This window comes from Prionailurus bengalensis, chromosome B3 (genome assembly GCF_016509475.1).
Source record: "Prionailurus bengalensis isolate Pbe53 chromosome B3, Fcat_Pben_1.1_paternal_pri, whole genome shotgun sequence".
Taxonomy (NCBI): domain Eukaryota; kingdom Metazoa; phylum Chordata; class Mammalia; order Carnivora; family Felidae; genus Prionailurus; species Prionailurus bengalensis.
The window spans coordinates 59,095,460-59,108,788 of NC_057355.1; the positions used below are offsets into that span (position 1 = coordinate 59,095,460).

Sequence of the window (13,329 nt, forward strand, 5' to 3'; positions counted from 1 at the left end):
CCAAAATTTTTATACTGAACAGTATCCTATCTTGTTGAATGATATATTATAACTACTATTTCATGTGTAACCACTAGAAATGCCTTCGATCTCAATTCCTAAGAGTCTGATGAGGTAAGTATTCAATAATGCTAGCTCTGTCTTAATGCCCATACTTGCTAGGGCATTAAAATGCGTAAACTAGAGAGAGGCTCTGCCCATAAGCTGCTCACGTCTGGGTCTCCACTAACATTTATAGGTGAGGATAAAGTACAACTAGAAGCCCCTGGCCCATTCTTCTTTTCACTTCTCAGGGAACCCCTTACCCTGTCCCATATACCTCATAATCACATGTGTGGAAAGCCCAGTCCACACAACCAAGCTTCACACACACACACACACACACACACACACCCCAATACACAGGTGCCCTTTGGGCACACAGCTGCCTGTGGGAGCTATGGAGGCCCTAGAAGTGGGCTCAGAATCTTTTGGGCAGAGAATTTTGGAGTCCTGGATACACGGTATGTGATTCAAAGTAGGAGAGGGCATAAGCTCCTTAGTCTCATGGGCTCCTTGTCTTGTGAAGAAGAACATTGCTGGAGAAGGCTCAGACTAGGAGCCTCAAAGTAAAGCCCAGGAAAGGACCAGTATTGCACAGGTCTAGGTGTGTACTGTTTTTCTGTTCCATTCCACTCATCTATATCCTATCTCACCAGCCATGGGTTGGGCCTGTCTGTGCAAGGAGGGGCTATAGTTTCATCTCACAGGCCACATCTTTACCAGAATTGAATTCCTGGGATCTCAGGTGCCCAGTGGGGCTTGTCTGACTAACTGTGGGAGGACATAGTTATAACTATTGACTGCTCAGATTTCAGAATTCTGGACTCTGCTTCCTATGAAGTTTTCTACCAGAAGTCCTAAAATGACCTTGCCGACCCCAGACTTTCAAATACAAGCACCCATTGCTCCCAGCATGTACCATGGCCAGCTCTGTGTATTCTTACTCTTTCCTAAATAAATGCTAAAGCTGAAAGGCTATGATTCAGGATTAAAATGGGGACTGAGATGAGACCTCCTCAACGTAGGATGATAATGTGCATGATGAAGATAAGAATGTTTTAGGGGAGCATAATGGATGGGCACTTGACTAGGGGGTTGGTCAAGGGAAACATCTAGGATCTCTAAGATGGGACTTGAAAGATTATACCTTAGACAGACAAAAGGGAGGAAGATTATTATGGGAGAAAAAAATGTTAAATGTATATATACTATTTTTCAACTTGTATATTATGTCCTCTGAAGGATGAAAAACTTAAATATAGACAGAAGATTTTATCTGAGGCAGAATCCCTGAGGACTGGCCCATGGGTTACGTCTCATGCTCTTGAAAGGGAAACTAGAACTCAGAACTTGCTGTGATACTCAAGTTAGTGGTAGAATCAAAGGAATCCAAAGAATTCTAGAACCAGAGTTCTCTCCATCTGCTGTACACCCCCTCGAAAATTTGAGTATCCAGAACCGCTTTCTCATTTTTAGCCCCCCATTCCCAGTTAGAAGTTTGTATTTACTTTTATCTGTGGATTTAGTTTCACTCATATTCATATCTATTCTTGTCAGGGGAACATGGGTAAAAATTATTTAACTCATCATCAAATTCCATTCATTGATGACTGTTTTCTGTTGCTCTCTTCCCATACCTAGATTTTCACCTCTTTAGGTCCAAGTGCTTTGGCTTATGTTCCTAGGCCTTTGTTCCCTAGTTTCACACTCCACCTATGTTCCCTATCCCTGACACTTGATCTCTCCAAACTTGGATCTTGCCTGCTTGGACCTAATATAACCATTTTCTCTTTGAATATTAGCTCTCCACCATTATCTCCAGTCTCTTTTTCTGAAACTTCTATCAGACAAACATTGGAGCTTCTTACTCAGCCTCCATTCCTCTTAATTTCCTTTTCTTACTTTCCAACGACATTTGCTAGCTCTCTGTGCTTTGCTCTGGACGTTCTCTCCCATTCTTTTTTATAGGTGCTGTTTATTTTTTGTTTCTTTAAACATCTTTGAATAAGGTGAGTTTTTCCAAAATCAGCTATTTATATGAAATTTGCAAGAGGTTGGGGACAGGGCCATATTTGAGGCTATTTTCTTTATGAAACAATGTGTGTATGAGTTTGTATAGCCCTCACTTTCCCCCACGATCAGCACTGCAGAGTTGCTTACAATGCGGTCTGTCCCCTCCACTCTTCCTCACCAACAGACTGCTTTCCATAAATATGGCTTATTTGTCCCTGTTCAATTTCACCTTCCTATATTTCCAGTTTTGGTGACAAAAGGGTATTTAAAAGCTCCTGCTTTAGCCTGCTTGCCTGTTCTCATTGTTCCCTACAAGTGCTTGTGGATCTTGGCACTTCCTTTGGAGAGCTGTGTCACTCTTGTTTTGTACAAAATCTACATTCCTAAGCATCCATTATCACATGCTTGGTAACAAAGTCAGTGAACAGCCACAAGCCAAATTGCCTCTGAAAAAGGAAGCAAAAACTTTGGCTCCTGGAAAAGTTATTGCTAAAAAAATATCAAAACTTAAAAGCACCTGAGCCTGTGTCTGTACCTGTGCCCCAACCAGAGCCAGAACATGAGCCTGTTAAAGAAGAAAAACTTTCTCCGGAGCCTATTTTGGTTGATACTCCATCTCCAAGCCCAGTGGAAACGTCTGGATGTGCTCCTGCAGAAGAATATCTGTGTCAGGCTCTCTCTGATGTAATTCTTACAGTGAATGATGTGGATGCAGAAAATGGAGCTGATCCAAACCTTTGTAGTGAATATGTGAAAGATATTTATGCTTATCTGAGACAACTTGAGGAAGAGCAAGCAGTAAGACCAAAATACCTACTGGGTCGTGAAGTCACTGGAAACATGAGAGCCATCCTAATTGACTGGCTAGTGCAGGTTCAAATGAAATTCAGGTTACTGCAGGAGACCATGTACATGACTGTTTCCCTTATTGATCGGCTCATGCAGAATAATTGTGTACCCAAGAAGATGATGTAGCTGGTTGGTGTCACTGCCATGTTTATTGCAAGTAAATACGAAGAAATGTACCCTCCAGAAATTGGTAACTTTGCCTTTGTGACTGACGACTCTTACACCAAGCACCAAATCACACAGATGGAAATGAAGATTCTAAGATCTTTACATTTTGGTCTGGGCCGCCCTCTACCCCTGCATTTCCTTTGGAGAGCATCTAAGATTGGAGAGGTTGGTGTTGAGCAACATACTTTGGCCAAATACCTGATGGAACTAACTATGCTGGATTACGATATGGTACACTTTCCTCCTTCTCAGATTGCGGCAGGAACTTTTTGCCTGGCACTAAAAATTCTCGACAATGGTGAATGGACACCAACTTTACAGCATTACCTGTCATACACTGAAGAATCCCTTCTAAATATTATGCAACACCTGGCTAAGAATATAGTCATGGTGAATCGTGGGGTTACAAAGCACATGACTATCAAGAACAAGTATGCCACATCTAAGCATGCTAAGGTCAGCACTCTAGCACAACTAAATTCTGCACTAGTTCAAGATTTAGCCAAGATTGTGACAAAGGTTTAACTTGTAAACATGAGTTGGAGTACTATAATAACTACAAATAAAATTGGCACCATGTGCCATCTGTACATATTGTATGTTACGTTTATTTACTTTTAATAAAGTTTGTGGTCCTTTTTATTTCTTATACCTTAACTCATTTGAATGTGGCTACTTCCTTCTCAAAGGTAACCAAAAAAGGTGTGTTAAAGATATGATGGGGAATATAAAAAGTGCTTTCAGTTTATTGGGACCCAGCACATATATATAATTGTTACTTGTGTGGTTCTTGTTTTATGTACCTGGCTTTGCATTCTTGCCAGGTACATAATTCTTTGCATTCTTGCCAGGTACACACACCATTTACTGTGGTCATAAAGGCATTTAAAGCTGTTCTCTAGGCATACTGCATGTAAGCCCAATTATCTTGGAGAATATGCTGCCTTATTCTGTCAAAGGTCTGCCACCTTACCCCTAGTCCTCCTGTTTTCTGTTTCTTCTGGAAAAAAACAAAGGAAGCATACTTCCTCAAAGGGTTGTGATCTAGGCTTACAGATGTCTCTAGTTGTATTGCAAATAGAGTTGGTCTAGTTTTCATTCTCCTTGTAGTTTTGAGTTAAAGAAGGATGAGTTTCTGAGCAAAAAAGAAATAAAACCACTATTTTTATTCTACCATTTGAAAACCTAAGCTTAAATTGTTTTTGGCACTTTAACCAACATTTCTATGTATTTGGTTGGGGGAGGGGGGATAGAGATATTTCAGTATGTCCTTCATACACCACCTTGACCAGTGGTAATCAGTGCACATGTCTGTCCCCAAAGATTACAAGTTGAATTTCTCTCCAGCCCACAGGAATGGAGACTCAAAGTCAATATTAAACAGTGTTATGGAAAGGGTTATGCACTATTCTTTGCATACTTGGATTTTTAAACCAAGATGCATCCCCAATACCTACTAGATGTGTTAATTGTAGTTGCTGACATTCCTATAGTCCATGCTAAAGGTCAAGACTGCATTCATCATGTGGCCTTTACTCTCTCTCCCAAGCCACAGGTAAATAAAATACAGGTAGGATTCTGACCCATTTCATAGGCTGTTCAACAACCCAAGGTGTGACCTAATGGAAAAGATGATCTGGGCAAAATAGAACCTCTTGCGAATTTAACTTTGGAAATAAAATCAGGAAATTGGCAGTTGAAGCAAATCCTAAAAATTTGAAACATGAAAGGTCATGGCATGAAGACTCATAAAGGAAACAGAATCTAGGAGCTAAATTTTAATTACTTATTTTAAATTTACTTATTTTGAGAGAGACAGCATGAGCAGGGGAGGGGCAGAGAAAAAGAATCCAAGTAGCTGTTGTCAGCATGGGGCCCGACATGGGGCTCAATCTCCCAAACTGTGAGATCATGACCTGAGCCAAAATCAAGAGCCAGACCCTCAACCATCTGAGCCACCCAGGTGCCCCAGGAGCTAAATTTTAAATAGAAGACATGGAGAGATGTAGGGTGGAGTCAGTAAGCTCTTAGAGACAAGAATTATAGAGAGAAACAAATGTGGAGAGTAACTGTGTTACATTAACCACAGCACTGTTATAGGACTCTTCTTGGATTCGTATGCCTACACAATGCCTTGCTATAGTAGGGGCTCAGCAAAAGAGTTGGAGTCGTGAATGTTTATCCTCATGGTCAGTGTGGTTACCTCTTGGTTACCTCTTACTTAAAATAACTTGTCTGAATCTCTGCTCTTGTAACAAACTCTCTACCCCAGCATGCTATAAAAACTGTTTTCTGAAAGCTTGCCATGGAGTTTGCTAAACACTCATTTAATGACCTACTTTCAATCTTCATCCTTCTTAACTTACGGGGTTAAGAAGTTAACCCAGTTAAAATTCTGTGATATGATTCTGTTCTAATTCTCCTTTCTCTGACCACTCCTCTGCCTTGGTTGGTTTCTCTTCCTCTTTCCACTTAATCTTAAGTGTAAACAATCACTATGGTCTATCTTCAGCTCTCTTTTAGCTCTGTACTCTCTTCTTCCCAAGGAAGCCATTCATTCCAAACTTTGTGTACAACTGCTATAAAGGTGAGCCCCCCAAATCTGTATCTCTGAGCCCATATCTTTGAGCTCGCAACAGGGTCCCTGAAACTCAATAAGCCTGAAACATAACTCCTCTTTCTCCCTAATCAGTTCCTGCTCTTGGCTTCCCTATTTCTGTTGCACCACCAATATCCCAGTTTTGAAATATGAGTCATCTTTGGGTGTTCTCTTTTTTCCCCCATCATCTAATCAATTATAAAGTCTAGTTAATAATAATAGAACTAATAATAATTGCTAACCCTTCCCTGCCTCAAATATCTTCTCTTGCTTTCCATAGCATACCAAAATAAGTTTTGTGGTGTTTTTATTTTGATTAAAAAGGCAGATTTCAGAATTCTCTACATGTTGCAAACTCATATTTCTAGTCTTATCTCCCATGGTTTTGTTGTACAGTAAAATTTTTTAATTTACCATCCTTTCATATATTAATGATTCATTTAAGTTCCATTAACCATTAGATAACAAAAAAAGTTTTTAAGTTTATTCCCTTTTTTTGTACTAGACTGAGTGGGCAATTCTATGGAAATAAAGAGGAAAAAATCTGTTATTCTCCACCCTCTCAGTATGTGCTTAGAATACAAAACTCATAAAAATATGCCCCTCAGGGAATATGCAAGCAAAACAACATTGCATTTTAAGCTAATCAGTCTGTCTGGAAAACTTAAAATTAGATGCATTCTGAATATGATAGAACTTGTGGGAGAACCTGGCCAGTTGGAAATTTAAGAGAAAGATTGTCTCTACCAGAGCTAGTTTTTAATCCTAGTGAATGTAGTATCTTTTGGAAATGGATGCCATTTAGGAGTTTTTATTCCATGTGTTTTAAAAATACATTTAAAGTAGACTAGTGGTTTCCAGGGCTAGGACAAGGTGGGGAATGAGGAGTGATTGCTAATGGGTATGGAATTTCTTTATGTGGTGACGAAAATATTCTAGAATTAGATAGTGGTGATGGTTGTACAATTTTGTGACTGTGAGAAAACACTGAATCGTAAACTTTAGAAGGGTGAATTTTATGATATGAAAATATATATTTAATGTTATTGTTGACATTATATGATTTTTTGTTATTTTGTTATTATTATTTTAATTATTTTAATGTCTTATTTTACTTTTGAGAGACAGAGCATGAGCAGGGGAGGGGTAGAGAGAGAGGGAGACACAGAATCAAAAGCAGGCTCCAGGCTCTGAGCTGTCAACACAGAGCCCTACGTGGGGCTCAAACTCACAGACCACGAGATCATGACCTGAACCGAAATCAGATGCTTAACCAACTGAGCCATCTACACAACCCTGTTATTTTATTATTAATATCTTTCCAATTGATGTTTTGCCAATTACTCTGACTTTCAAGAATATAGCCTCTGCTATAAAATAAGGTTATTTTAATCATATTAACTAATATTTACTGACCATTTGCTGTGTGAAATGCTTTATGCACATTATTTCATTTAATCCTCATAACAACCATATGAGATCAGTATTATTCTTCCATTTTTAAGGAAATTGAAACTTAGAGAGGTTAAATAACTTGCCAAGATCACACAGTAATTAAGTGGTGGAGCCTGGATTTGAACTGATTATCTGACCCCAAAGCCCATTTTCCTAATCATTGAGTCAGCAGAGGGCAAATCAATGTTTTGTGCAATTTAATTCATTAAGTGGATCAAACCTGTGAGGCAAAACAGCTGGAACAATTTCCCACTGCTCTAGAGGGAAAAATAGAATTGAAAAACAAAGGAGATTCTGAAATTTCTCTACCTGGAAACCTTAGGAAATCACACCTACTGCCAGCTCCTTAGAGGAAGCCTAACCTTAAGGCAGAAGGAAAGAAATTCAAGTCCAGGATAAGAATTCATCCTTAGAAAGCTCCTGGATGGCAGCAATCACTTTTAAGAAAGCATATCCACCTCCTTCTACTCACCTTGCATATTCTTATAAGGAGAGAAAAGGCAAGGACGAAGTAGAGTAGTGAAATTACTGGAAACTTGCAGAAAAAAATGCTTAATTTTTCACAGGTTTTTTTTTTTTTTCTTCCTGAAAAGTTTTAGACTGTGAACTTTTGAAATCAGGATCAGCAAAATATTTAAAGGGATTTGTTGCCTTTTTTAAAGGGCATTAGTTGCTTTTCACCTTTCATTTCTTCAAAGTAATTTTTAAAAACTCTGATGGGCAGATTGCTGAAAAATTAGCAGAGCAGAGAATTAAGAGCAGAGAAATATAATTCATCTAAAACAAACTATGTGGCACAAACAGCTCAAGCACCAGAGCAAAATATATGCATGCTTCGTGTGCCCTGTCACTTTCACATAAGAAAGAAAGATTATGAACTTGTTCATTTAACCAGTTTGTCAGGGTTGAAAGAGATCATAAGTCATTTAATTAACTCCTTTCTAGCTACTCCATGAACATTTGAAATCATGGGAAGCTCACTATTACACAAGTTTTTAACTGTTATGAAAAAGTGTCTACTTTTACTAACTTCCCCTTAATAAGAATGTGGTGGGAAGGGACAATAGTAATAAGAGTATAGTAGTAGGAGTAGACGGTATTGTTTACTTTTCCCTCTAGAAATTATAAACAAAATAGGTATAACTCTGTTTCAACAGCTAAGAACAGATAAGACTAAGAGCAAACCTAAAGTTTCCATAACTGAGGAATCTTATCTTAATGCTTAATATATGTTTAATTAAACTTTATAAGAAGTAGAAGCTGATAGATATGATATATCAGAACATGATTCAGATGTCAAAATTTCTTGTTGATGAATTTCAGTGAGTTTTTTTCAGCTTTCTTTCTGTAAATACACATTTTCTTTTGTCTGTCAGGAAAACACCTGGTTCAAATGAATATAACATCCTTAATTTTAGCTCTGAAGAGATCTTAAAGGAATTCAATTAAAAATGTTTAACTCCTCAGCAAAATTAAAACACAACCTACTGAATAGGAGAGGATATTTGCAAATGATATATCCAATAAAGGGTTAATATCCAAAATATATAAAGAACTTACACAACTCCACACCAAAACACCAAATAATCCAATTTAAAGTGAGAAGTCATGAATAGACATTTCCCCAAAGAAGATATGCAGATGGCCAATAGACACATGAAAGATGCTCAACATCATTCATCAATAGGGAAATACAAATCAAAACTACAATGAGATATCACCTCACACCTGTCAGAATGACTAAAATAAAAAACACATGTGTTGGCGAGGATATAGAGGAAAAGGAACCCTGTGCACTGTTGGTGGGAATGCAAACTGGTGCAGCCACTGTGGAAAACAGTATGGAGGCTCCTCAAAAAATTAAAAATAGAACTACCATATATGATCCAGTAATTCTACTACTGGATATTTACTTAAAGAAAATAAAAACACTGATTTGAAAAGATACATGCACCATTATGTTTATTGCAGTGTTATTTACAATAGCCAAATTATGGAAACAGCCCAAGTGTTCATCGGCAGATGAATGGATAAAGAAGATGTAGTATGTATAATATATGCAGTGGGTTATTACTTAGCCATAAAACAGAATGAAATCTTGCCATTTGCAACAACATGGATGGAATCTAGAGGGTACAATGCTGAGCGAAATAAGTCAGTCAGAGAAAGGCAAATACCATATGATTTCACTCATATGTGGAATTTAAGAAACTAAATAAACAAAGAAAAAGGAGACAAACTAAAAACCAGACTCTTAACTACAGAGAATAAACTGGTGGTTACCAGAGAGGAGGTGGATTGGGGGATGGGGGGAAAAAAGGCAAAGGGGGTTGAGAGTACCCTTTTTTTTTTTTAACGTTTATTTATTTTTGAGAGAGAGAGAGAGACAGAGCATGAACGGGGGAGGGTCAGAGAGAGAGGGAGACATAGAATCTGAAACAGGCTCCAGGCTCTGTCAGCACAGAGCCCGACGCGGGGCTTGAACTCACGGACCACGAGATCATAACCTGAGCCGAAGTCTGACGCTCAACCGATTGAGCCACCCAGGCGCCCCAGAGAGTACACTTATTGTGACGAGCACCGAGTAATGTACAGAATTGGCATATCACCATGTTGTACACCTGAAACCAATATAACACTGTATGTTAACTATACTGGAATTAAAAATTTTTTAAATGATATTGTAGCTAATGCTAATTCCGTTTATAACTTTTCAGAATTCTAATAGGCATAAATAACTCCAGACCTCACTGTAGTGAAAAAAAAAAAAGATTTAATTCATCAATTTTGGAAGATGCAGCTAGAGCTAAAATAAAATAACTGGAAGACAAAAAAGAAAATATTTAATCCCTGTGAGAATCAGTTTGGTTCTAAATATAAAATACCACATGTAATAGTATAACTAGCAAACCAAATTATACATAATAAATTTTTTCAATCTAAAATAAAGTGATTAGGGGTGCCTGAGTGGCTCAGTTGGTTAAGCATCTGACTGTTGATTTCGGCTCGGTTCATTTCAGCTCAGGTCATGATATCATGGTTTGTGAGTTCGAGACCCACATTGTAGTACAGAGCCTGATTGGGATTCTTGCTCCCCTATCTCTCTGCCCCCCCTCAATAAATAAATAAACATAAAATAAAATAAAACAAAATAAAAGTGATTAGTATGAGTGAAATAGGTAAAGGAATTAACAGTACACATATCTTGATAAGCACTGAGTAACATAGAATTATTGAATCACTATATTGCACACCTGAAGCTAATATAACAGTGTATGTTGACTATACCAGAATTAAAACTTAAAAGGAAAAGGATGGAACAGATCCATGCATACTGAAATAAAACAATCTTTAGACTATAAAAAAAATGAATGAATTAAATTAAGGGATTAGTTAATAAAGAAAGTACATTTTTGTATAGCATTTATTTTAATTTTTCTCAAAAGTTTATGTAGGTATCATTACTTGCCTACCAAGTAGAGTAAACCTGAAGAGAGTATAGCAGCTATAAGCTGTCATAAATTAAATAGTTCCCTGAATTTCCTTTCATGCTGTAAGATCCATACCCCCTTCTGTGATCTTGTTTTCCACACTATGCCTAGAAAATTAGCTGAGTTAAGGTAGGGTCACTTACCTCCATTAAGCTCTATCATTGGGCCACCAGGGAACAGAGGCAGGCACTTGAATCAAACCACAACAGGACGAGGGTAGCTGCAGACCAGGAATCAGGTGCCTGGTAGTTTGCTAAGAATGGGCTCAGAGCATGACAGAAGGAAGAAAAGTTCAGCAGCTGGGGATAGGGCAAGGCCAGAGTGAGTTCTAGCAGATTCCGTGGCAGTTTGTCAGTTGCTTTGATCATCATTAGCTTAAGAGAGAGAGAAAGCCTGATTGGAATGGCCTACTCACTCACCCCCATTTTTTGTGGGAGGAGGGGAGAGGGAAGGCAACCCAATTAGATTCAAGGTGGCAGTCTAATCTTAAGGTTCACATATTCCCATTTCTGGACTGGGATTCTCTATGAAAGAGGAAATAAATAAACATCATCATCTGCCTATAAGCATAATGCATGAGAAATAACCACATCATCTCTTCTCGTGATCCCAGTATTGAGACCCCACCTGAGTGGCTTTAATAGAGACCTATCCCACCTCTCAGAGTTCACATTCCATTGAAACAGCCCCTTGGGGCGCCTGGGTGGCACAGTCGGTTAGGCGTCCGACTTCAGCCAGGTCACGATCTCGCGGTCTGTGAGTTCGAGCCCCGCGTCGGGCTCTGGGCTGATGGCTCAGAGCCTGGAGCCTGTTTCCGATTCTGTGTCTCCCTCTCTCTCTGCCCCTCCCCTGTTCATTCTCTGTCTCTCTCTGTCCCAAAAATAAATAAACGTTGAAAAAAAAAATTAAAAAAAAAAAAAAAGAAAAGAAACAGCCCCAACTCTATTTCTGAGAAAGTAACAAATGCCTGGAAAACCCTAGGACCTAAGGAAGCAAGATGAGAAAAGCCTTATTTCAAACAGCTTTCTTGGGCAGTTTTAGTTCACAGAGATCTGTACCTAGATTGTGCTCTTGAGTGACCAACATATAAAGAGCCATCACAGAACCAGATTTTCTCTAACTCAATAGATTTCATTGAATGTCTAGCTCCTATGGAATGCCTGCTGTCCAGTCTTAATGCCCACAACAATTCCTCTGGTGTTTGGGATTGCCCAAATATGCCAATATGTGGCTTTGCACATGTCCCTTCTGCTGGGGATCCTCCCTCCCAATCCCAATCATTATCTCTTTAGTAAACTCTTCCATAACCAACCCCCTAAGCTTTACTCTCCTCCCCCATCCCTTGTACAATATATTTTGCTGGCTCTATACTGGAGTTTCTCAACGTAAGCCCTGTGGACATTTTGAGCTGGCTAAGTTTTTCTTATGGGAGGCTGTCCTGTGAATTTTAGGACAGTGAGCAGCATTTCTGGCCTCAGATCTCCAAATGCTGGTAGCACCCTCTCCCCTAGTTGTGACAGTCAAAATTGTCTCCAGACACTGCCAAATGTCTGCTAGGTGTATGGGGGTGGAACTAACTCCCAGTTGAGAATGAGTGCTTTACACCTTTCTATAACTCTCTAGATCTTTGTACATACCTGTTCATAGTTATTTTGTTTGATTTCATGTCTGCCCCTTGTTTACTAAATTGTAAACAACTACAGGTAGTGCTATCTTGTTCACCATGACAGTACATGGCATTTGTGGGATAAAGCACCTTATCAACTAATCAGCTATGAAATTCTGATGTTGAGCTAGGAACTGTGTTCCTAACTTTAAAAAATTAATTTTGTTTCATCTTGAATATTTTTTTAACATTTTTTATTTGTTTTTGAGAGACAGAGACAGAGCACGAGCAGGGGAGGGGCAGAGAGAGAGAGAGGGAGACACAGAATCTGAAGCAGGCTCCAGGCTCTGAGCTGTCAGCACAGAGCCCTATACAGGGCTCAAATTCACAAGCTGTGAGATCATGTCCTGAGCTGATGTCAGATGCTTAACCAACTGAGCCACCCAGGTGCCTCCATCTTGAATATTTTTGGTGTTGGCTGAAATGTTTAACAGCATTTAGTAAAGATGATTGTACTGAATCCTAGAGTTTGCACATCCTTGAGCCTGTAGCTTTGGGGCAGTAATACTTACTGGCCTAGAAGACAAAAGCCTTTTCTCCCAGTAAAGAACCCAGAGAACTGAATAACGGCTGAAATGTTGAACTCCTCTGGGTATCAGTTCCTCCTATAAAATGTGACTTCCTAAGACTCCCCTTCTGCCTCTAAAGTTTGTGATGCCAAAACCTATATTGCATGAGGTCCCAAATCTCACAAAGGGGCACTTCAGCTTTTTATTTCACTATTTAAAAAAAAAATTTTTTTTTAACGTTTATTTATTTTTGAGATAGAGAGAGACAGAGCATGAACGGGGGAGGGTCAGAGAGAGAGAGACACAGACTCCGAAACAGGCTCCAGGCTCTGAGCTGTCAGCACAGAGCCCGACACGGGGCTCTAACTCACGGACCGCGCGAGATCATGACCTGAGCCGAAGTCGGACGCTTAACCGACCGAGTCACCCAGGCGCCCCTATTTCACTATTTTAAAAACAAAGTTGGGGTTAGGCAACGGGCGGTGATATCTAAGAAACTACACATACCACATTTTACCATGTAGGGGAAAGAGTAAA

At 39.1% G+C, this 13,329-nt stretch overlaps 2 protein-coding genes across 5 annotated transcripts in view; one reads left to right on the top strand and one right to left on the bottom strand.

The window, feature by feature from the left end:
• The window catches only part of TRIM69 (tripartite motif containing 69), a 45,428-nt gene extending 34,347 nt beyond the window's left edge, over nucleotides 1–11,081 (bottom strand). The window contains exon 1 of one of the 4 annotated variants that reach the window (XM_043555533.1): nucleotides 10,761–11,081. In XM_043555533.1, coding sequence (XP_043411468.1) covers nucleotides 10,761–10,766 — 6 coding nt within the window. In that variant the 5' untranslated portion in view covers nucleotides 10,767–11,081. The remainder of the gene's footprint in view (nucleotides 1–10,760) is intronic. The other 3 variants (XM_043555532.1, XM_043555535.1, XM_043555534.1) reach the window with 3 other exon arrangements.
• On the top strand, nucleotides 2,202–3,721 carry LOC122468704 (G2/mitotic-specific cyclin-B1-like). Its single transcript, XM_043555536.1, is given in 2 exon segments — nucleotides 2,202–2,563; nucleotides 2,565–3,721. Coding segments are annotated over 2 exon segments (1,140 nt in total). The 5' UTR covers nucleotides 2,202–2,456; the 3' UTR covers nucleotides 3,598–3,721.
• Nucleotides 11,082–13,329: the final 2,248 nt, after the last annotated feature.